Source organism: Pristiophorus japonicus, chromosome 3 (assembly GCF_044704955.1).
Source record: "Pristiophorus japonicus isolate sPriJap1 chromosome 3, sPriJap1.hap1, whole genome shotgun sequence".
NCBI lineage: Eukaryota > Metazoa > Chordata > Chondrichthyes > Pristiophoridae > Pristiophorus > Pristiophorus japonicus.
The window spans coordinates 3615402-3640307 of NC_091979.1; the positions used below are offsets into that span (position 1 = coordinate 3615402).

The 24906-nt window shown below is 54.3% G+C and overlaps 1 protein-coding gene across 9 annotated transcripts in view; it reads left to right on the plus strand.

Moving 5' to 3' along the window:
• Window positions 1-24906, plus strand: part of LOC139259631 (tensin-1-like) — an 875917-nt gene that overhangs the window by 711207 nt on the left and 139804 nt on the right. For all 9 annotated transcript variants that reach the window (XM_070875129.1, XM_070875131.1, XM_070875130.1 and 6 more), the window contains one exon: window positions 19373-21094. In XM_070875129.1, coding sequence (XP_070731230.1) covers window positions 19373-21094 — 1722 coding nt within the window. The remainder of the gene's footprint in view (window positions 1-19372; window positions 21095-24906) is intronic.

The following is a 24906-nucleotide window of genomic DNA, read 5'->3' on the forward strand; positions in this document are numbered from 1 at the left end:
GAGGAGTTTGAGAGAGGGGAAGAGTTTGAGAGAGGGAAGAGTTTGAGAGAGGGGAAGAGTTTGAGAGAGAGGAAGAGTTTGAGAGAGAGAAGAGTTTGAGAGAGAGGAAGAGTTTGAGAGAGAGGAAGAGTTGAGAGAGGGGAAGAGTTTGAGAGAGGGGAAGAGTTTGAGAGAGAGGAAGAGTTTGAGAGGGAGGAAGAGTTTGAGAGAGAGGAAGAGTTTGAGAGAGAGGAAGAGTTTGAGAGAGAGGAAGAGTTTGAGAGAAAGGAAGAGTTGAGAGAGGGAAGAGTTTGAGAGAGAAGAAGAGTTTGAGAGAGAGGAAGAGTTTGAGAGAGAGGAAGAGTTTGAGAGAGAGGAAGAGTTTGAGAGAGAGGAAGAGTTTGAGAGAGAGGAAGAGTTGAGAGAGAGGAAGAGTTTGAGAGAGAGGAGAGTTGAGAGAGGGAAGAGTTTGAGAGAGGGGAAGAGTTTGAGAGAGGGGAAGAGTTTGAGAGAGGGGAAGAGTTTGAGAGAGGGGAAGAGTTTGAGAGAGGGGAAGAGTTTGAGAGAGGGGAAGAGTTTGAGAGAGGGCGAAGAGTTTGAGAGAGGGGAAGAGTTTGAGAGAGGGGAAGAGTTTGAGAGAGGGGAAAGAGTTTGAGAGAGGGGAAGAGTTTGAGAGAGGGAAGAGTTTGAGAGAGGGAAGAGTTTGAGAGAGGGGGCCGCGAAAAGAGTTTGAGAGAGGGGAAGAGTTTGAGAGAGGGGAAGAGTTTGAGAGAGGGGAAGAGTTTGAGAGAGGGGAAGAGTTTGAGAGAGGGGAAGAGTTTGAGAGAGGGGAAGAGTTTGAGAGAGGGGAAGAGTTTGAGAGAGGGGAAGAGTTTGAGAGAGGGGAAGAGTTTGAGAGAGGGGAAGAGTTTGAGAGAGGGGAAGAGTTTGAGAGAGGGGAAGAGTTTGAGAGAGGGGAAGAGTTTGAGAGAGAGGAAGAGTTTGAGAGAGAGGAAGAGTTTGAGAGAGAGGAAGAGTTTGAGAGAGAGGAAGAGTTTGAGAGAGAGGAAGAGTTTGAGAGAGAGGAAGAGTTTGAGAGAGAGGAAGAGTTTGAGAGAGAGGAAGAGTTTGAGAGAGGGGGAGGAAGAGTTTGAGAGGGGGGAAGAGTTTGAGAGGGGGGAAGAGTTTGAGAGAGGGGAAGAGTTTGAGAGAGGGGACGAGTTTGAGAGAGGGGACGAGTTTGAGAGAGAGGACGAGTTTGGGAGAGGGGAAGAGTTTGAGAGAGAGGACGAGTTTGAGAGAGGGGAAGAGTTTGAGAGAGAGGAAGAGTTTGAGAGAGAGGAAGAGTTTGAGAGAGAGGAAGAGTTTGAGGGAGAGGAAGAGTTTGAGAGAGAGGAAGAGTTTGAGAGAGGGGAAGAGTTTGAGAGAGGGGAAGAGTTTGAGAGAGGGGAAGAGTTTGAGAGAGGGGAAGAGTTTGAGAGAGAGGAAGAGTTTGAGAGAGGGGAAGAGTTTGAGAGAGGGGAAGAGTTTGAGAGAGGGGAAGAGTTTGAGAGAGGGGAAGAGTTTGAGAGAGGGGAAGAGTTTGAGAGAGAGGAAGAGTTTGAGAGAGAGGAAGAGTTTGAGAGAGAGGAAGAGTTTGAGAGAGAGGAAGAGTTTGTGAGAGAGGAAGAGTTTGAGAGAGAGGAAGAGTTTGAGAGAGAGGAAGAGTTTGAGAGAGTGGAAGAGTTTGAGAGAGAGGAAGAGTTTGAGAGAGAGGAAGAGTTTGAGAGGGAGAGGAAGAGTTTGAGAGAGGGGAAGAGTTTGAGAGGGGGGAAGAGTTTGAGAGAGGGGAAGAGTTTGAGAGAGGGGAAGAGTTTGAGAGAGGGGACGAGTTTGAGAGAGAGGACGAGTTTGGGAGAGGGGAAGAGTTTGAGAGAGAGGACGAGTTTGAGAGAGGGGAAGAGTTTGGGAGCGAGGACGAGTTTGAGAGAGGGGAAGAGTTTGAGAGAGGGGAAGAGTTTGAGAGAGAGGAAGAGTTTGAGAGAGGGGAAGAGTTTGAGAGAGGGGAAGAGTTTGAGAGAGGGGACGAGTTTGAGAGAGGGGAAGAGTTTGAGAGAGGGGAAGAGTTTGAGAGCGAGGACGAGTTTGAGAGAGAAGAAGAGTTTGAGAGAGAGGAAGAGTTTGAGAGAGAGGAAGAGTTTGAGAGCGAGGACGAGTTTGAGAGAGGGGACGAGTTTGAGAGAGGGGAAGAGTTTGAGAGAGGGGAAGAGTTTGAGAGCGAGGACGAGTTTGGGAGAGAGGAAGAGTTTGAGAGCGAGGACGAGTTTGAGAGAGGGGACGAGTTTGAGAGAGGGGACGAGTTTGAGAGAGGGGACGAGTTTGAGAGAGGGGACGAGTTTGAGAGAGGGGAAGAGTTTGAGAGAGGGGAAGAGTTTGAGAGAGGGGACGAGTTTGAGAGAGGGGACGAGTTTGAGAGAGGGGAAGAGTTTGAGAGAGGGGAAGAGTTTGAGAGAGGGGAAGAGTTTGAGAGAGGGGAAGAGTTTGAGAGAGGGGAAGAGTTTGAGAGAGGGGAAGAGTTTGAGAGAGGGGACGAGTTTGAGAGAGGGGACGAGTTTGAGAGAGGGGAAGAGTTTGAGAGAGGGGAAGAGTTTGAGAGAGGGGAAGAGTTTGAGAGAGGGGAAGAGTTTGAGAGAGAGGACGAGTTGGAGGTTGTGCCTCCACTTTCTCTTTCACTCCAAATGTTGCACGATGGTTTAACTAAAAACAGACTTTCTTTCAATTCGATTCAGTCGTGGGCAGGGGTGTGTTACAGATCTGACTGTAATTAGTCAGCTTGTAACACAATCTGCCTCTGACAGATGATTTCACTTGCTGTTTGAGCCTGCCTTTAAATTAGCCCACTGATGGATGAAGGCAGTGTCCCACAGAACTACTGGTCAGTGACCTGACTCCCCAAGAGCTGTGATCGTTCAGTCTGCTGCCTGCCAACTGCAGGAGGTGAGAGCCAGCCTACGCGTGTGTGTGTGTGTGTGTGTGTGTTGTTGTGAAGTGACTGAGTCCTGTAGCAGGAGCTTGTGAGGAACACGCTGTGACTGGTGAAAGGTCCCAGAGAGGGAGAGGGCGCGGACACTCTGCAATCTGACCAGGCGGGTTTCCTTGGCACGGACGACTGCCTGTGGCATTTTCTGTCCGTGTGCAAATCACTCGGCTCGAGTGAGAGAGAGGGAGGATCACAGCAGAAAAAGTTCAGCAGGAGCTCTGGCTCCCTGATTGCCGGCGGGGTTTACCAGAGGCTGGCTGTTCATAGGAGGAAGGCTTTCTACATCAGATAGCTGACAGGTACAGGGGGGTGTAGGGGGAGGGGGTGTGTGATTGTGGGGGGGAGGGGTTGTGGGGGGTGTGTGATTGTGGGGGGGGAGGGGTGAGTGTGGGGGGTTGGGAAGGGCCGCGGTGGCAGGCCGGGGAGGGTAAATGGACGGTCAGACTGACACAGCACTGATGTGCAATCCGACCTAATAGTACTCTCTGATCTCGATGCCGTTGTTGAAATAACGTTGTCGTTATAACGTTTTGCGAATCCCCCCATGGCCGATGTGTGTCAGGTGCTGTACATGCGATGGTTGCGAGAGGCGTATTGTCAATGTGATGAACCCCCACTGTCCAGTCACCTTTCACACCTCCTTCCTTCCTAAGGCACTGAGCGACAGTTCACAGCCACACAAATGCTTCTGAAGTGTAATGTGGAAATCACAGCCCCACAACCAGGAATATGATAATGACCAAATAATCTGTTTTTGTTATGTTGATTGAGGGCTAAATATTGGCCCCAGGACACCGGGGAGAACTCGCCCGCTCTTCTTCAAAATTGTGCCGTTGGACTTTAACGTCTCATCCGAAAGACGGCCCCTCCGACAGTGCGGCACTCCCTCAGTACTGACCCTCCGACAGTGCGGCACTCCCTCAGTACTGACCCTCCGACAGTGCGGCGCTCCCTCAGTACTGCCCCTCCGACAGTGCAGCGCTCCCTCAATACTGATCCTCCGACAGTGCAGCACTCCCTCAGTACTGACCCTCCGACAGTGCAGCACTCCCTCAGTACTGCCCCTCCGACAGTGCAGCGCTCCCTCAGTACTGACCCTCCGACAGTGCGGCGCTCCCTCAGTACTGCCCCTCCGACAGTGCAGCGCTCCCTCAATACTGACCCTCCGACAGTGCAGCACTCCCTCAGTACTGACCCTCCGACAGTGCAGCACTCCCTCAGTACTGCCCCTCCGACAGTGCGGCACTCCCTCAGTACTGACCCTCCGACAGTGCAGCACTCCCTCAGTACCGCCTCTCCGACAGTGCGGCACTCCCTCAGTACTGTCCCTCCAACAGTGCGGCACTCCCTCAGTACTGCCCCTCCGACATTGCAGCACTCCCTCAGTACTGCCCCTCCGACAGTGCGGCACTCCCTCAGTACTGCCCCTCCGACATTGCAGCACTCCCTCAGTACTGCCCCTCCGACATTGCAGCACTCCCTCAGTACTGTCCCTCCGACAGTGCGGCACCCCCTCAGCACTGCCCCTCCGACAGTGCGGCACTCCCTCAGTACTGCCCCTCCGACATTGCAGCACTCCCTCAGTACTGCCTCTCCGACAGTGCGGCACTCCCTCAGTACTGTCCCTCCGACAGTGCGGCACCCCCTCAGCACTGCCCCTCCGACAGTGCGGCACTCCCTCAGTACTGTCCCTCCGACAGTGCGGCACTCCCTCAGTACTGCCCCTCCGACAGTGCGGCACTCCCTCAGTACTGCACTGCAGTGACAGCCTGGATTTTGTGCTCGAGTCCCTGGCGTGGAACATGAACCTTGTGCCCCCAGAGGGTGCAGCTAACTGAAGCAGGTTGAGAATCAGCTGCCTGTGTTTGGGTTGATGGAGGTGTTAGGGCCGAGATAAGGGGCCAATCACAAGTAAAGTTGCCAGATTTTGCTGTGAACTGCTCGGTTGAGGCATTTCCCGACATTACAACAGTGACTGCACTCCGACAGCACACTGTGGCCCCTGGATCGCTTTGCGGAAATGTTAGTGTGCGGCAGGACAAATCCTGCCCGCTCCGCCAGCCCAGTGACGGTTGTATTTGAAGAGTCGGTGAAGGGAGAGAGGGTCCTGTGACTCGGGGTAGGGATTGAATCTAGAGAGAGAATTAGGAGCTGGACTGCAGCTCAGCACCTGATCAGATCTCTTCGTTTCCTGTCACCAAAGGTTTCGGAGCCATCGTCCTGCAACCTAAGTCTGTGTTCCAGGGTGAGGAGGGCACTGTGGGGCTCGGTGGTGATGTGGCTGATTCAGGGAGCAACATCCTCTCTGACGTTTCCTCCTGTGTCCTGTCACTCTCTGTCGCGTCTCAATAAGCTTTATCTCGCCTGCAACTCTCTCCAGTCTCAATGTCCAGTCCTCCCCAAGTCCCGATCAGTGATGTACTCCATGTCAGGTAAAAGGGAACGATTCCTCCCCGTCTGGTACTGTACACCCCGTGTGTGTCTCAGTGTCTCCTGTACATGTACAGTACACAGGGTAAAGGGAACTCCCGTCTGGTACTGTACACCCCGTGTGTGTCTCAGTGCCCCCTGTACATGTACAGTACACAGGGTAAAGGGAATGATTCACTCCGTCTGGTACTGTACACCCCGTGTGTGTCTCAGTGTCTCCTGTACATGTGCAGTACACAGGGTAAAGGGAACTCCCGTCTGGTACTGTACACCCCGTGTGTGTCTCAGTGCCCCCTGTACATGTACAGTACACAGGGTAAAGGGAATGATTCACTCCGTCTGGTACTGTACACCCCATGTGTGTCTCAGTGTCTCCTGTACATGTGCAGTACACAGGGTAAAGGGAACTCCCGTCTGGTACTGTACACCCCGTGTGTGTCTCAGTGCCCCCTGTACATGTACAGTACACAGGGTAAAGGGAATGATTCACTCCGTCTGGTACTGTACACCCCGTGTGTGTCTCAGTGCCCCCTGTACATGTACAGTACACAGGGTAAAGGAACGATTCACTCCCGTCTGGTACTGTACACTCTGTGTGTGTCTCAGTGCCCCCTGTACATGTACAGTACACAGGGTAAAGGGAATTCCCGTCAGGTACTGTACACCCCGTGTGTGTCTCAGTGTCCCCTGTACATGTACAGTACACAGGGTAAAGGGAACTCCCGTCTGGTACTGTACACTCTGTGTGTGTCTCAGTGCCCCCTGTACATGTACAGTACACAGGGTAAAGGGAACGATTCACTCCCGTGGTACCCGAGCCCTGAGGACAATATCGGTCTCCTAATGAGCTTAACAAGCAGAGGGCAGAGTTGGAAGCTGGTACACACCTATTGATGTTTCCTGCACTGAGCAATGTGGCTCGCTGCTGACTCACTGGCCGGCCACAGGAAGGTGTGGTTGAGTTCACCTCTTTGTCCAATGACACTGTTTTCCTGCTAAAACGTCCGTACATCATTGCAAGCATGTATTTGAAACTTGCACCGGCCGGCCAGGATAAGTGACTCACTGAGGGGCTCGTGTTGAACCCGGAGCATCTCACAGTGATGCCTCGATACATTCCAGGTTCCCCAAAGAGGCAGAGAGCAGTATGAATAGCAACCTGCTCTATAACTGTAGATTCAACAATCATAGAAACATAGAAAATAGGTGCAGGAGTAGGCCATTCGACCCTTCGAGCCTGCACCACCATTCAACAAGATCATGGCTGAACATTCCCTCAGTACCCCTTTCCTGCTTTCTCTCCATACCCCTTGATCCCTTTAGCCGTAAGGGCCATATCTAACTCCCTCTTGAATATATCCAATGAACTGGCATCAACAACTCTCTGCAGCAGGGAATTCCACAGGTTAACAACTCTCTGAGTGAAGATGTTTCTCCTCATCTCGGTCCTAAATGGCCTACCCCTTATCCTTAGACTGTAACCCCTGGTTCTGGACTTCCCCAACATCGGGAACATTTTTCCTGCATCTAACCTATCCAAATCTGTCAGAATTTTAAACGTTTCTCTGAGATCCCCTCTGATTCTTCTAAACTCCAGTGAATACAAGCCCAGTTGATCCAGTCTTTCTTCATATGTCAGTCCTGCCATCCCAGGAATCAGTCTGGTGAACCTTCACTGCACTCCCTCAATAGCAAGAATGTCCTTCCTCAGATTAGGAGACCAAAACTGTACACAATATTCCAGGTGTGGTCTCACCAAGGCCCTGTACAACTGTAGTAACACCTCTTTGCCCCTGTACTCAAATCCCCTCGCTATGAAGGCCAACATGCCATTTGTCTTCTTCACTGCCTGCTGTACCTACATGTCAACTTTCAATGACTAATGTACCATGACACCCAGGTCTCGTTGCACCTCCCCTTTTCCTAATCTGTCACCATTCAGATAATAATCTCCCTTCCTGTTTTTGCCACCAAAGTGGATAACCTCATATTTATCCACATTATACTGCATCTGCCATGCATTTGCCCACTCACCTAACCTATCCAAGTCACTCTGCAGCCTCTTAGCATCCTCCTCACAGCTCACACTGCCACCCAACTTAGTGTCATCTGCAAACTTGGAGATATTACATAAAATTCCTTCGTTTAAATCATTAATATATATTGTAAAGAGCTGGGGTCCCAGCACTGAACCTTGCGGTACCCCACTAGTCACTGCCTGCCATTCTGAAAAGGACCCGTTTATTCCCACTCTTTGCTTCCTGTCTGCCAACCAGTTCTCTATCCACGTCAATACATTACCCCCAATACCATGTGCCTTAATCCTGCACACTAATCTCTTGTGTGGGACCTTGTCAAAAGTCTTTTGAAAGTCCAAATACACCACATCCACTGGTTCTCCCTGATCCACTCCACTAGTTACATTCTCAAAAAATTCTAGAAGATTTGTCAAGCATGATTTCCCTTTCATAAATCCATGCTGACTTGGACCGATCCTGTCACTGCTTTCCAAATGCGCTGCTATTTCATCTTTAATAATTGATTCCAGCATTTTCCCCACTACTGATGTCAGGTTAACCGGTCTTTAATTACCCGTTTTCTCACTCCCTCCTTTTTAAAAAAAGTGTTGTTACATTAGCTACCCTCCAGTCCATAGGAACTGATCCAGAGTCGATAGACTGTTGGAAAATGTTCACCAATGCATCCACTATTTCTAGGGCCACTTCCTTAAGTATTCTGGGATGCAGACTATCAGGCCCTGGGGGTTTATTAGCCTTCAGTCCCATCAATTTCCCGAACACAATTTCGTGACTAATAAGGATTTCCCTCAGTTCCTCCTTCTCGCTAGATCCTCGGTCCCCGAGTATTTCTGGGAAGTTATTCGTGTCTTCCTTAGTAATGGATTATCACTCCTTACTATATCCGGCCCCCAATGTTTACCACGGAGCATTCCTAGGGCAGGTACAGCACGGGTTAGATACAGAGTAAAGCACGCTCTACACTGTCCCATCAAACACACACAGGGCAGGTACAGCACGGGTTAGATACAGAGTCAAGCTCCCTCTACACTGTCCCATCAAACACACACAGGGCAGGTACAGCATGTGTTAGATACAGAGTAAAGTTCCCTCTACCCTGTCCCAACAAACACTCGCAGGGCACGTACAGTACGGATTAGATACAGAGTAATGCTCCCTCGACACTGTCCCATCAAACACTCCCAGGGCACGTACAGCACGGGGTTAGATACAGAGTAAAGCTCCCTCTACACTGTCCCATCAAACACTCCCAGGGCAGGTACAGCACGGGGTTAGATACATACCACAGGAGTTGAGAAACTATGGGCGATACCAAGATGGAAGGGTAGGGGTAGGCGAGTTTACGAGGGAGAGATGCTTCAATGATGAACCAATTGTAAAGTCTGCCTCCTGCTGTAAAAACACTTGAGGCAATAGTGTACCACGGGGATGGCCGGTGCAATTAGAGTCGAGGACACTTCCTGCGCCATATGTATTTCTGGCATTGCTGTACCCAGGAGAAGGGGCCCTGGAGTCCCTCCTCTGACCCACCTCATGGCCCCCCTGCACGCTGCCATGCTCCGTCACTCACCACCAACTCCATTTCTTGCTCCAGATTGGTATTTTCCACCCAATATATTACACTTTTGAAGGTCTGGAATAGACATTTGAAATATATTTCTCCATTGTCGAGCTTGAATAAAACCATAGCCCCCAAGGCTGCCCTTTACCTTTATTTGACTACAGCCCGTTAACTTTTCAGAATCTGAGGGGGAATTTCTTCACTCAGAGTGTTATGAATCTTTGGAATTCTCTACCCCAGAGGGTTGTGGACACTGAGTCGTTGAGTATTTGCAAGACTGCGATTGACAGATTGTTGGACTCTCGGATAATCAAGGTGGGAAAATTGGCGTTGAGGCTGAAAATCAGCCGTGACCTTATTGAATGGCAGAGTGGGCTCGAGGGGCCGAATGGCCGACTCCTGCTCCTAATAATTCTTTTCCTGGGAGCTCTTTAAGACCAACCCACTCGCATTCTTCTTGTCCTGAGGTGAGCTCCCAGTGCCATTGGCTGTATGGGAGTGGGGGCGACCTCACGGTGAGCATTTAATGAAGACCCAGCCGGGGGATGGGGGGGGGCAGATTAGCCTGAGTCTGGCCCTGTCTGTCACTGAGCCCTCCGCTCTTTGAGCAAAGGTGCGCAGGCAGTTGTTGCTGCGGAGTCTGCAACAAAACATTAAACAAAACCAAAAAAAAACCGGTTGTAGCGGAAAAGTTGAAGAGGAAGGCTGGGGAGAGAGGATCTGGGGCTTGGCCCCAGTCTGACATCTGTAGTAGATTTAAACAGCCCCTTGTGTAATGCCTCCAGTATGTGATATTTAATACCATTCTATTTCAGTAATGTTGCAGCCTCTTGGCTCGGACCCAAGCCAAGTCTTATTTTACAACAGGGGATGGCCAATGTGAGGTCACCATCTTGACTGGGGATTGGCTAATTCCCGCTCGCAAATTTTAATAAAAGCTCCCGTGTGACCCCTGAATTTCTTTTACACTCCACGCACCAAAACAGCCGTGTTTACTGGGAGAAGCGGACCCTGTTAATAACCCTGTCTAAAAATGTACCGACACGCAATCCTCAGCTTAAAACGGGCCGGGTATTTTTATTCGAGCGATCACTTTTCCTTTCAGAGCGGGTCCCAAACGATCGCCTTGTCCAGATGGTGGGTGAGGCCCAGCCAGAGGCCACTGACATTGGCCGATGTGGCAGGTTCCCTTGGTCAGCGGCGGGGGAAAGGGGATGTGAGCATTGCCTGGAGAGTCGGGACTGAGAAGCCAACAGTAAGAGTGGCGGCAGTGTGTGGCGGGTCAGCCCACATCGGCGCGACCAAACGCAGGCCAACTGTCCGCACTTTTTATCCAAAAAGGACCATTCACCTTTCATTGTTCTGACAAAAGGTTATGGACCTGAAAGGTTAACCCGACCTTCCTCTCCCCACAGTTTGTGTCTGACCTGCCAAGTGTTTCCAGCGCTTGCTACTATTATTTCAGATATTCAGTTTCCGCAGTATTTATGCTTTTTGGCCTTTCGTTATTCTTTGTTTGTGATTTTTCATCATAGAGCCCAAAACCAATCTCCTCCTGATTAACAGCAAGCACGTTCCTACAGGGCAGTGATCAGGAGCAGGAACCCTGGCTGATTTCCCCTCTCTCTAACGCAGGGGTCACTGGGCAGTGATCAGGAGCAGTAATCCTGGCTGATTTCCCCTCTCTCTAACGCAGGGGTCACTGGGCAGTGATCAGGAGCAGGAACCCTGGCTGATTTCCCCTCTCTCTAACGCAGGGGTCACTGGGCAGTGATCAGGAGCAGTAATCCTGGCTGATTTCCCCTCTCTCTCTAACCCAGGGGTCACTGGGCAGTGATCAGGAGCAGTAATCCTGGCTGATTTCCCCTCTCTCTAACGCAGGGGTCACTGGGCAGTGATCAGGAGCAGTAATCCTGGCTGATTTCCCCTCTCTCTCTAACCCAGGGGTCACTGGGCAGTGATCAGGAGCAGGAACCCTGGCTGATTTCCCCTCTCTCTAACCCAGGGGTCACTGGGCAGTGATCAGGAGCAGGAACCCTGGCTGATTTCTTCTCTCTCTAACCCAGGGGTCACTGGGCAGTGATCAGGAGCAGTAATCCTGGCTGATTTCCCCTCTCTCTAACCCGGGGGTCACTGGGCGGGGATCAGGAGCAGGAACCCTGGCTGATTTCCCCTCTCTCTAACCCAGGGGTCACTGGGCAGTGATCAGGAGCAGGAACCCTGGCTGATTTCCCCTCTCTCTAACCCAGGGGTCACTGGACAGTGATCAGGAGCAGGAACCCTGGCTAATTCCCCCTCTCTCTAACCCAGGGGTCACTGGACAGTGACCAGGAGCTGGAACCCTGGCTGATTTCCCCCTCTCTCTAACGCAATGCACAGAGATAGACTAATTCACTCTATTTCCCTCTCAGTCCTTCTTCTGTTCATTTCGTAATCCTGGGCCAGAGAGAGAGAGAAACGGAGAGAGACTGTGACAGAGGGAGAGGGCCTGATGGACTATGTAATCTATCCTACGTAAATTAGAGGTGATCCAAAACTCGCTGCCCGGTGTCCTAACTCGCACCGAGTCCCGCTCACCTATCACCCCCTGTGCTCGCTGCCCCATGCCATAACTCGCACCAAGTCCCATTCACCCATCACCCACTGTACCTCGTGTCCTAACTCGCACCGAGTCCCGCTCACTCATCACCCACTGTGCTCGCTGACCTACATTGGCTCCTGGTTAAGGAACGCCTCGATTTCAAAATTCTCATCCTTGTTTTCAAATCCCTCCATGGTCTCGCCCCCTCCCTATCTCTGTAATCCCCAACCCCACAACACACCAAGATGCCTGCGCTCCTCTAATTCTGCCCTCTTGAGCATCCCTGATTATAATCGCTCCACCATCGGTGGCCATGCCTTCTGTTGCCTGGAACTCCCTCCCTAGACCTCTCCACCTCTCTACCTCTCTCTCCTCCTGTAAGACGCTGCTTAAAACCCATCTCTTTGACCAAGCTTTTGGTCACCTGCGCTAATTTCTCTATACTTGGCTTGTTGTCAAATATTTTATCTCACACTACTCCTGTGAAGCACCTTGGGACATTTCACTACGTTAAAGGCACTCTGCAAATACTTGTTGACTGTGACAGTGGGAGAGAGAGACTGGGGCAGAGAGTGACAGGTGGACAGAGAGAGGGACAGCGATAGTTAGATTTAGAGAGAGCAAGACGGGGACCGAGTGAGTGAGGTTTGAACAGAGAAACAGACAGAGCTAAAGGTAGAGAAAGATTGATAGAGGGACAGAGAGACAGACAGACACACGGTAAGACCGGGGAGAGAAAGATCGATAGAGGGACAGAGAAACAGACACACGGTAAGACCGGGGAGAGAAAGATGGCGAGAAACCGACTGGGAAAGAGACAGAGAAAGTGATACAGAGATAGAGAGAGGGATTTCGAAAGGGAGAGCGAGAGGGATATAGAAAGAGGCAGAGATGTGATACAGGGACATAGGTAGAAACATAGAAAATAGGTGCAGGAGTAGGCCATTCGGCCCTTCGAGCCTGCACCACCATTCAATCAGATCATGGCTGATCATTCACCTCAGTACCCCTTTCCTGCTTTCTCTCCATACCCCTTGATCCCTTTAGCCGTCTGGCATCTCTGCGGTAGGGAATTCCACAGGTTAACAACTCTCTGAGTGAAGAAGTTTCTCTTCATCTCAGTCCTAAATGGCTTACCCCTTATCCTTAGACTGTGACCCCTGGTTCTGGACTTCCCCAACATTGGGAACATTCTTCCCGCATCTAACCTGTCCAGTCCCGGTAGAACTTTATATGTTTCTAAGAGATCCCCTCTCATCCTTCTAAACTCCAGTGAATAAAGGCCCAGTCAATTCAGTCTCTCCTTACATGTCAGTCCCGCCATCCCGGGAATAACTCTGGTGAACCTTTACTGCGCTCCCTCAATAGCAAGAACCTCCTTCCTCAGGTGAACACAATATTCCAGGTGAGGCCTCACCAAGGCCCTGTACAACTGCAGTAAGACCTCCCTGCTCCTATACTCAAAACCCCTAGCTATGAAGGCAAACATACCATTTGCCTTCTTCACCGCCTGTTGCACCTGCATGCCCACTTTCAACGAAGAGACAGAGATGTGATACAGGGACAGAGAGAGAAGGGACAAGAGATAGAAATAACACTAAGGCCTCCAGTGCTGCGTTGAAGAACCTAGGTACCCATTCTCTGCTCTGTTGAGCTATAACTGTCATGACAACCAGTTCAACTGACAACAGTTGTACAGGGCCTTGGTGAGGCCACACCTGGAGTATTGTGGACAGTTTTGGTCTCCTAACTTGAGGAAGGACATTCTTGCTATTGAGGGAGTGCAGCGAAGGTTCACCAGACTGATTCCCGGGATGGCGGGACTGACATATCAAGAAAGACTGGATCAACTGGGCTTGTATTCACTGGAGCTCAGAAGAATGAGAGGGGACCTCATAGAAACGTTTAAAATTCTGATGGGTTTAGACAGATTCGATGTAGGAAGAATGTTCCCAATGTTGAGGAATTCCAGAACCAGAGGTCACAGTCTAAGGATAAGGGGTAAGCCATTTAGGACCGAGATGAGGAGAAACTTCTTCGCCCAGAGAGGGGTGAACCTGTGGAATTCTCTACCACAGAAAGTTGTTGAGGCCAATTCACTAAATATATTCAAAAAGGAGTTAGATGTAGTCCTTACTACTAGGGGGATCAAGGGGTATGGCGAGAAAGCAGGAATGGGGTACTGAAGTTGCATGTTCAGCCATGAACTCATTGAATGGTGGTGCAGGCTAGAAGGGCCGAATGGCCTACTCCTGCACCTATTTTCTATGTTTCTATGTTTCAATGTTTCAATGAGATGCAGAATGCACCTCCCCTTTAAGAGGAGCAGACAGTGTTTAAATAGAGCTCGCCTTACCTGAGCATGAGGCCCTGCTGAGAGTTCAGCCACTCATTCAGCAGCTCTCCCAATGCTGGGCTGTACACATCAGTAATGTGCTGCCTGCTCTGCCTTCCACCTTCCCAGGCCCATCGCACATCCACAGCTCTCTGCCTCTTCTCCAGCCTCATCACATTTTTTGCCCAATCAGCCATCCTTTTTTGACATTAGCTCCACCCACCTTCTCCCATATCCCCCAACCCCACCTACCCACCTTCTCCCCATATCCCCCAACCCCACCTACCCACCTTCTCCCCATATCCCCCAACCCCACCTACCCACCTTCTCCCCATATCCCCCAACCCCACCTACCCACCTTCTCCCCATATCCCCCAACCCCACCTACCCACCTTCTCCCCATATCCCCCAACCCCACCTACCCACCTTCTCCCCATATCCCCCAACCCCATTTACCCACCTTCTCCCCATATCCCCCAACCCCACCTACCCACCTTCTCCCCATATCCCCCAACCCCACCTACCCACCTTCTTCCCATATCCCCCAACCCCACCTACCCACCTTCTCCCCATATCCCCCAACCCCACCTACCCACCCTCTCTCCATATCCCCCAACCCCATCTACCCACCTTCTCCCCATATCCCCCAACCCCACCTACCCACCTTCTCCCCATATCCCCCAACCCCACCTACCTACCTTCTCCCCATATCCCCCAACCCACCTTCTCCCTGTATCCCCCAACCCCACCTACCCACCTTCTCCCCATATCCCCAACCCCACCTACCCACCTTCTCCCCATATCCCTCAACCCCATCTACCCACCTTCTCCCCATATCCCCCAACCCCATTTACCCACCTTCTCCCCATATCCCCCAACCCCATCTACCCACCTTCTCCCATATCCCCCAACCCACCTTCTCCCCGTATCCCCCAACCCCACCCACCCACCTTCTCCCCATATCCCCCAACCCCACCTACCCACCTTCTCCCCATATCCCCCAACCCCATCTACCCACCTTCTCCCATATCCCCAACCCACCTTCTCCCCGTATCCCCCAACCCCACCCACCCACCTTCTCCCCATATCCCCCAACCCACCTTCTCCCTGTATCCCCCAACCCCACCCACCCACCTTCTCCCCATATCCCCCAACCCACCTTCTCCCTGTATCCCCCAACCCCACCTACCCACCTTCTCCCCATATCCCCCAACCCCATCTACCCACCTTCTCCCATATCCCCCAACCCACCTTCTCCCCGTATCCCCCAACCCCACCCACCCACCTTCTCCCCATATCCCCCAACCCACCTTCTCCCTGTATCCCCCAACCCCACCCACCCACCTTCTCCCCATATCCCCCAACCCACCTTCTCCCTGTATCCCCCAACCCCACCTACCCACCTTCTCCCCATATCCCCCAACCCCACCTACCCACCCTCTCCCCATATCCCCCAACCCCACCAACCCACCTTCTCCCCATATCCCCCAACCCCACCTACCCACCTTCTCCCCATATCCCCCAACCCCACCTACCCACCTTCTCCCCATATCCCCCAATCCCACCAATGTCATGAAGTCATTTATTTCAGACTTGATTTCGCTCTGGTTGAGGAAGTGTCCCATGGCTGGACTATGATTCTCTGGCTCTTCTTTCTCTATCCTGTCTTCGCAGTAACTTGTGTCCCCACTGTGGGACACCCCCACCCCCCCCAACCCGGCTGCTCTTGGTGTGACCAGTTGCATGTGTTTGGTGTTGATATCGAACCTGGGACGTTCTGTTTTCACTGTTCCTGCTCTTATTTCCTTCGATAAAATTCCAGAACTCTGAATCATGACTACTGTCTTTAAAAAAAATCGTTTAACTTAAAAAAAAAATCCAGTGTTGCTTTTCCTGTGGAAGCGACAGCTGGAAAATCGGAGTCTGCTGTTTGTTGGGACCTTTCCATGGCTGTGGTATGTGGAGAGTTCTCCTCAGCCTGTTGTGTTTCTTTCACACTGGTGGAGTGCTCAGTCTCCAGGAGCTGATGTCACTCCCGAGCACATAGCTGGGGGATGATAAGTGTATACCAGGTGGAGGCTGTGCTTAACAGACATAGTCATCAGACATACACTTCCCACTCACACATATCCACTGTGGGAACGGCATTCTCACTCTCTTCCTCCAGTCTCCTTCAGCTTCTCTCTGTCTCTCTCTCTCTCTCTCTCTCTCTCTCTCTCTCTCTCGCTCTGTCCATTGTGGATTCTTGGTTCCATTTCTCTCCTTCCTGCTTTTATACGGATCGGAAAACTGTGATGTCAAGGTGGATGTACCAGAGGTAGGGTTTGGGATCCTGTGACACACACTGCACCCCGCCAACCAGCTCCGGCTGTCGCTGTCTTGGAGTAGCGCTTTTCTTCGGATTTGAGAGTATCGAAGAGTTTGGAATGTTTTATTTTGGCCGGAGACAGGGTGCGGTAAGGCATTCACACTAACACACGTTTGCGTTGGTCTCCGTCGTGCGTTTTGTAGGTGGAAAAGCATTTGTCGCAATTTACTTTTGTATTCTGGGCAGGATGGAGAGACATTCGTAAAATGATGCCATACTGCGTGCTTGCACACAGCTAGAGAATGGGCTGGAAACGAGCCTATGCGCAGTGATTGACCCTTTAAATACCGCGGTGAGGGGGCGCACCGGGCAGGAATTTGCCGCAACGGGGCATTTTGCAGGGCGCTCCGTTGGTTAGGCTTCTTGCACACTTCAGCTCAAAATGTTTTGAAGCATAACTGGAAGCATGAGCTGATAATGGGGATCGGGGGCGTCTGGGATCTCAGTGAACGACAGGACCAACACTCTATCTCCTCAGCCAAAGAGATTTAAGGACTGAGGAATGAACAGAGGGAGGACTGAGGGAGAAATCGGGACAGTCAGAATCATATCAGGTGCGGAAAGAGAAATATAGAGGGAAAGAAAAATTGGATTGAGAGAGAGAGAAAAGAGAGACAAAGGAAAAATAAGATTTTTGAGTTAAAGTTGATGTTTTTAAAATCTTCTAAAACAATTCACTACCTGAAGGAAGGAGACTCCACGCTTTAATTGTTCACTTTCTGAGCGCGAGTTTGATTGGCAGTCATTAACAATTATCCCGTCGTTACAAGGGGCACTTAAGCCGTTAATGACTAGATTTAATGTTCTGTGGCGAATTTAATGAGCAAATGCAGCAACATGGTGAAGCTCACGGGGCGCTTAAGATTGAGACGCCGTTTTTCTGGAAATAATGTTGGAGCGGTGCAAATCATGGAGAAACTTGTGGTGACCTGCAATTCACAGGGCAACTCTTCATCACCACAAGTTGCTGGGCAAGCCTCATTCACACACCGTTATTGGTTCAGAAAATTCTGGACCATTCTGTCTAAATATCCCTGATATCATCTCTCTGTCTTTTGGCCCCTTTAGAAAATACGACCCAGCCATCCTCTGAGTAACATGGTCATGGTTCAAGTCCCACTCCAGAGACTTGAGCCTGTAATCCAGTTGACACTCTGTCGGAGAGGCAGTACTGAGGGAGTGCCGTACTGTCGGAGAGGCAGTACTGAGGGAGTGCCGTACTGTCGGAGGGGCAGTACTGAGAGAGTGCCGCACTGTTAGAGGGGCGATACTGAGAGAGTGCCGCACTGTTAGAGGGGCGATACTGAGAGAGTGCCGCACTGTTAGAGATGCGATACTGAGAGAGTGCCGCACTGTTAGAGGGGCGATACTGAGAGAGTGCCGCACTGTCGGAGGGGCAGTACTGAGGGAGTGCCTTACTGGCGGAGGGGCAGTACTGAGGGAGTGCCGCACTGTCAGAGGGTCAGTACTGAGGGAGTGCCGCACTGTCGGAGGGGCAGTACTGAGGGAGTGCCGCACTGTCGGAGGGGCAGTACTGAGGGAGTGCCGCACTGTCAGAGGGTCAGTACTGAGGGAGTGCCGCACTGTCAGAGGGTCAGTACTGAGGGAGCGCTGCACTGTCGGAGGGTCAGTACTGAGGGAGCGCCGCACTGTCGAAGGGGCAGTACTGAGGGAGTGCCGCACTGTCAGAGGGTCAGTACTGAGGGAGCGCCGCACTGTCGGAGGGTCAGTACTGAGGGAGCGCCGCACTGTCGGAGGGTCAGTACTGAGGGAGTGCCGCATTGTCAGAGGGTCAGTACTGAGGGAGTGCCGCACTGTTGGAGGGTCAGTACTGAGAGAGTGCCGCACTGTTGGAGGGTCAGTACTGAGAGAGTGCCGCACTGTTGGAGGGGCAGTACTGAGGGAGTGCCGCACTGTTGGAGGGTCAGTACTGAGGGAGTGCCGCATTGTCAGAGGGTCAGTACTGAGGGAGTGCCGCACTGTTGGAGGGTCAGTACTGAGGGAGTGCCGCACTGTTGGAGGGTCAGTACTGAGGGAGTGCCGCACTGTCGGAGGGGCAGTACTGAGGGAGTGCTGCACTGTCGGAGGGGCAGTACTGAGGGAGTGCTGCACTGTCGGAGGGGCAGTACTGAGGGAGTGCTGCACGGTCGGAGGGTCAGTACTGAGGGAGTGCTGCACTGTCGGAGGGGCAGTACTGAGGGAGTGCTGCACTGTCGGAGGGGCAGTACTGAGGGAGTGCTGCACGGTCGGAGGGTCAGTACTGAGGGAGTGCTGCACTGTCGGAGGGGCAGTACTGAGGGAGTGCTGCACGGTCGGAGGGGCAGTACTGAGGGAGCGCTGCACTGTCGGAGGGGCAGTACTGAGGGAGTGCTGCACGGTCGGAGGGGCAGTACTGAGGGAGTGCCGCACTGTCGGGGGTGCCTTACATAAGAACATTAGAAATAGGAGCAGGAGTCGGCCTCGAGCCTGCTCCGCCATTTAATACGATCATGGTTGATCCGATCATGGACTCAGCTCCATTTCCCCGCCCGCTCCCCATAACCCTTTATTCCCTTATCGGTTAAGAAACTGTCTATCTTTGTCTTAAATATATTCAATGTCCCAGCCTCCACAGCTCTCTGAGGCAGCAAATTCCACAGATTTACAACCCTCTGAGAGAAGAAATTTCTCCTCATCTCAGTTTTAAATGGGCGGCCCCTTATTCTAAGATTATGCCCCCTAGTTCTAGTCTCCCCCATCAGTGGAAACATCCTCTCTGCATCCACCTTGTCAAGCCCCCTCATAATCTTATACGTTTCGATACAATCGCCTCTCATTCTTCTGAATTCCAATGAGTAGAGGCCCAACCTCCTCAACCTTTCCTCATAAATCAACCCCCTCATCCCCGGAATCAACCGAGTGAACCTTCTCTGAACTGCCGCCTTTTGGATGAGATGTTAAGATCCCATGCACTATTTCGAAGAAGAGCAGGGCAGTTCTCCCCGGTGTCCTGGCTAATATTTATCCCTCAATCAGTGCAGCAGATGATCTGGCCATTGTCACCTTGCTGTTTAACGGTTATTGTCTTTCCGTCTCTTGCAGATGTGGTGCACACCCAGGGTCCGCTGGACGGGAGTTTGTACGCTAAAGTGAAGAAGAAGAATTCCACCGATGGGACAGCCAACCCGGTCACTGCCAACGGCATTGCCTTGCCCGGGGTGCCCAACCACGTCGAGCACACCCTGTCGGTGAGCAGCGACTCGGGTAACTCCACCGCCTCCACCAAGACCGACAAGACCGACGAGCAGCCGCCGCCCGCCAACCAGAGCATCACGCCGGAGGAGCGGCGCGAGCTGGACCGACTGCTCAGTGGCTTCGGCCTGGACAGCGAGGCGCCGATGCACAACAGGGCGAGCGCCCTGGCGGTCTCGGCGGGAGCGCGCCACGTGCTGGTTCCCGCCCAGGTCCACGTCAACGGAGGCGGGCCGCCCAATGGCGCCGAGCGCGAGACCGACATCCTGGACGACGACTTGCCGAACCAGGACCTGAACAGCGTCGACAGCGTGGGCACGCTGTCCTCCTTCGAAGGCACCTTCCCTGCGGCGCTGGGCGAGGTGGCCTACCACGAGACTCCTCAGGCGCTCCAGGCCCACCTTGTGTCCAATGGGCCGGCCAGTTACAACGGGATCAGTAAACTCCAGAGGGATGGTTACTGCGGCTCGGAGCTGGCGGGATTCGGTTACACCAGGAGCATCCCCAGGAGTAGCAGCCTGAGCCAGGCGGCCCAACATCAGGCTCCAGGAGATCACCTGCTGCCCGTCATATCCACTCCTCAGCACGTGACCTACACCATGCCCAGCTGGGCCCAGCAGCCTCAAACCGCTGTGGTCCAGCAGTCCTGTCCCATTGGCCCCGGCGGGATGTGCAGGTCTCAGTCGTTCAGTGCACCCGACACCGCCAGGCGCGAGCTGCTGACCAATCTGCCTCAGACCCCTGCGCGCAGCACCAGCAGCAGAGAGGCCGTGCAGAGAGGCCTGAGCACCTGGCAGCAGCAGGGGAGCTGGTGCCCGTCCTACCCGCAGGCCAACGGGACGCTGGAGGGGCCGGGCAGCCCTCTGAGAACACAGAGCCCCCAGCACAGCGCCTCCGAGCCGCTGCTCAAGAGCCACGTCATCCCAGAGTTCCCAAGGATGGCCTCGCAGCAGGAGATCGAGCAGTCCATCGAAGCCCTCAGCATCCTGATGCTTGACTTGGACCCGTCCTTCTCCCAGGCACACAAGCCTCAGAGCAACTCGGTCAGCATGCAGACCGGCAGGCCACGCGAGGAAAGGCCGCTGCCACTGCACCTCAGCTCCGCAGGTCAACAGGGGGCCGTGCGAAGGTCGCCAGACTCCGCCGCGACCTCTCACACCGTCGCGGCCACCAACCTGTATGCCCCGAGCCAACCCTTGGCGCACACGACTGAGCAGGTACAGCAGGCCTCGCCGGGCCAAGCGCCGAGAAACGCGGACCATAGTCCTCCGGCTGACTCAGCCCCACAGGAGCAGCACAGCCCCGGGGGAGTGTTCTACCCCGTGTACGGCCATGCTGGCCAACAGCAACAGTCGGCCATCAGCCCATCCAGAAGCTACAGCCCAGGCCCTGGCCCCGGTCTCGGCAGCAGTACCTCGTCCCCGATGCCACTGTGCATCCCGTACGCTGCGGCCTACCCTGTGCCACACCCATCGCAAATTCCTGTGAAATCTGCCAGCTTTGACGCGATTGCCAGGATGCCCGAGGAAGAACATTATAACTTGGAGGGACTGGTCGCTCACCGGGTGGCAGGTAAGGAGTGGCTGCAGACTTCATTATCAAATAGAAAGGATGGCAGGGCCCGGTCCCACAGGGCCCCGGGGGAAGGGCCCGGTCCCACAGGGCCCCGGGGGAAGGGCTCAGTCCCACAGGGCCCCAAGGGAAGGGCCCGGTCCCACAGGGCCCCGGGGGAAGGGCTCAGTCCCACAGGGCCCCGGGGGAAGGGCTCAGTCCCACAGGGCCCCGGGGGAAGGGCCCAGTCCCACAGGGCACCGGGGGAAGGGCCCAGTCCCACAGGGCCCCGGGGGAAGGGCCCGGTCCCACAGGGCCCCGGGGGAAGGGCCCAGTCCCACAGGTCCCCGGGGGAAGGGCTCAGTCCCACAGGGCCCCGGGGGAAGGGCCCGGTCCCACAGGGCCCCGGGGGAAGGGTCCGGTCCCACAGGGCCCCGGGGGAAGGGTCCGGTCCCACAGGGCCCCGGGGGAAGGGCTCAGTCCCACAGGGCCCCGGGGGAAGGGCCCGGTCCCACAGGGCCCCGGGGGCAGGGCCCGGTCCCACAGGGCCCCGAGGGAAGGGCTCAGTCCCACAGGCCCCCGGGGGAGGGCCCAGTCCCACAGGGCCCCGGTGGGAGGGCCCGGTCCCACAGGGCCCCAGGGGAAGGGCCCGGTCCCACAGGGCCCTGGGGGAAGGGCCCGGGCCCACAGGGCCCCAGGGGAAGGGCTCGGTCCCACAGGGCCCCGGGGGAAGGGCCCAGTCCCACAGGGCCCCAGGGGAAGGGCCTAGTCCCACAGGGCCCCAGGGGAAGGGCCTAGTCCCACAGGGCCCCGGGGGAAGGGCCCGGTCCCACAGGCCCCAGGGGAAGGGCCCGGTCCCACAGGGCAGGCCCCGGGGGCAGGGCCCGGTCCCACAGGGCCCCGGGGGAAGGGCCTAGTCCCACAAACCTTAGAAGAAGGCTCACCGCTGCCTTCTCAGGGCAATACGGAATTCTCAGGGATAGACAATAAATGGCACCCTCCTGGGATATGGGGAGTGGATGGGTAGGTGGGTTTGGGGATACGATGGAAAGGTGGGGTTTAGGGATATGGTTGACTGTGGATGGAGTGGAAATGATGGGGAGAGTCCAGCACAGAATGATCAGATGTCGGCGATGGTGCAATGTCTGCGGGCACTTGTGTAATAAGTGAGGGCAGCGCTGGACACAGAGGCGATGCCTCTGCAGCTGAACAGCTGGTGACGTTTGATCTCCAGGCTCACTGTTAACTTACTGGACAGCCTGGTGTGAGGGAAATATTACAACATCTTCAAGAGTGGAGGCTGGGAGGAAAGGGCAGGACATCGGCCCACACAGAAAATCCTTTGAGTTTTTAATGAAAGGTTTTGTATTTTAGTCAGGAAGCTGGTGGTTGGGCACTGGGTACTCATCAATAGCTGAGAATGTGCCCTTCAATCGACATCTGTGTGATCGAATGACCTTCTCAATCGTGTCACTCCCTGGCTTCACGCGTAATCCCATTTTCAACGGGGAGATTCTACAGATTTCTCAACTTCATCCAAGTCCCCACCTCTTCCGCTTGCTCCCTCTCTACACTCAGTCTCCCCTCCCCTCCCCTCCCTCTCCCTCCTCCCCTCCCCCTCCCTCTCCCCTCCCCCTTCCTCCCCTCCCTCTCCCTCTCCCCTCCCCTTCCTCCCCTCCCCTCCCCCTCCCTCTCCCCTACCCTGCTCCCCTCCCCTCCCCCTCCCCTCCCCCTCCCTCTCCCCTCCCCTCCCCCTCCCTCCTCCCCTCCCTCTCCCTCTCTCCTCCCCTCCCTCTCCCCTCCCCCTTCCTCCCCTCCCCTCCCTCTCCCTCTCCCCTCCCCTCCCCCTCCCTCCCCCCCTCCCCCTCCCCCTCCCTCTCCCCTACCCCTCCCTCTCCCTCTCCCTCTCCCTCTCCCCTCCCCTCCCTCTCCCTCTCCCCTCCCCTCCCCCTCCCTCCTCCCTTCCCCCCTCCCTCTCCCCTCCCCCTCCCTCCCCACCCCTCCCTCTCCTCTCCCCCTCCCTCTCCTCCCCCTCCCTCTCCCCTACCCTGCTCCCCTCCCCCTCCCTCTCCCCTCCTCCACTCTCCCCTCCCCCTCCCTCCCCTCCCCCTCCCTCTCCCCTACCCTGCTCCCCACCCCCTCCCTCTCCCCTCCCCTGCTCCCCACCCCCTCCCTCTCCCCTCCCCTCCACATCCCCCTCCCCCTCCCCCTCCCGCCTGCTCCCCCTCTCCACTCAGTCCCCTCCCCTCCCCTCCCCCTCCCCTGCTCCCCTCCCCTCCCTCTCCCTCTACCCTCCCCTGGTCCCCCTCTCCCTCTCGCCCTCCCCCTCCCTTTCCCACGCTCCGCACTCTCTTTTCCTATTCCACTATTTTACAATTCCCCATTTGCTATTATTTTCCAAGCTCACTGCTGCTTCCGACCAGCTGTGTGAAAACATAAAACCCAAGAAACAGGGACTGAGAGACACCCGTCAGTGTACAGATATCGCCCTGAGGGAGAGGGACTGAGAGACACCAGTCAGTGTACAGATATCTCCCTGAGGGAGAGGGACTGAGAGACACCAGTCAGTGTACAGATATCTCCCTGAGGGAGAGGGGACTGAGAGACACCAGTCAGTGTACAGATATCTCCCTGAGGGAAAGGGACTGAGAGACACCAGTCAGTGTACAGATATCTCCCTGAGGGAAAGGGACTGAGAGACACCAGTCTGTGTACAGATATCTCCCTGAGGGAGAGGGACTGAGAGACACCAGTCAGTGTACAGATATCTCCCTGAGGGAGAGGGACTGAGAGAGAGCAGTCAGTGTACAGATATCTCCCTGAGGGAGAGGGACTGAGAGACACCAGTCAGTGTACAGATATCTCCCTGAGGGAGAGGGACTGAGAGACACCAGTCAGTGTACAGATATCTCCCTGAGGGAGAGAGGGGACTGAGAGACACCAGTCAGTGTACAGATATCTCCCGAGGGAGAGGGACTGAGAGAGAGCTGTCAGTGTACAGATATCTCCCTGAGGGAGAGAGGGGACTGAGAGACACCAGTCAGTGTACAGATATCTCCCTGAGGGAGAGGGACTGAGAGACACCAGTCAGTGTACAGATATCTCCCTGAGGGAGAGGGACTGAGAGACACCAGTCAGTGTACAGATATCTCACTGAGGGAGAGGGGACTGAGAGACACCAGTCAGTGTACAGATATCTCCCTGAGGGAGAGGGGACTGAGAGACACCAGTCAGTGTACAGATATCTCCCTGAGGGAGAGGGGACTGAGAGACACCAGTCAGTGTACAGATATCTCCCTGAGGAAGAGGGGACTGAGAGACACCAGTCAGTGTACAGATATCGCCCTGAGGGAGAGGGGAGTGAGGGACACCAGTCAGTGTATAGATATCGCCCTGAGGGAGAGGGACTGAGAGACACCAGTCAGTGTACAGATATCTCCCTGAGGGAGAGGGGACTGAGAGACACCAGTCAGTGTACAGATATCGCCCTGAGGGAGAGGGGAGTGAGGGACAGCAGTCAGTGTACAGATATCGCCCTGAGGGAGAGGGGAGTGAGGGACACCAGTCAGTGTACAGATATCTCCCTGAGGGAGAGGGGAATGAGAGACACCAGTCAGTGTACAGATATCTCCCTGAGGGAAAGGGACTGAGAGACACCAGTCAGTGTACAGATATCGCCCTGAGGGAGAGGGACTGAGAGACACCAGTCAGTGTACAGATATCTCCCTGAGGGAGAGGGACTGAGAGACACCAGTCAGTGTACAGATATCTCCCTGAGGGAGAGGGGACCGAGACACCAGTCAGTGTACAGATATCTCCCTGAGGGAGAGGGG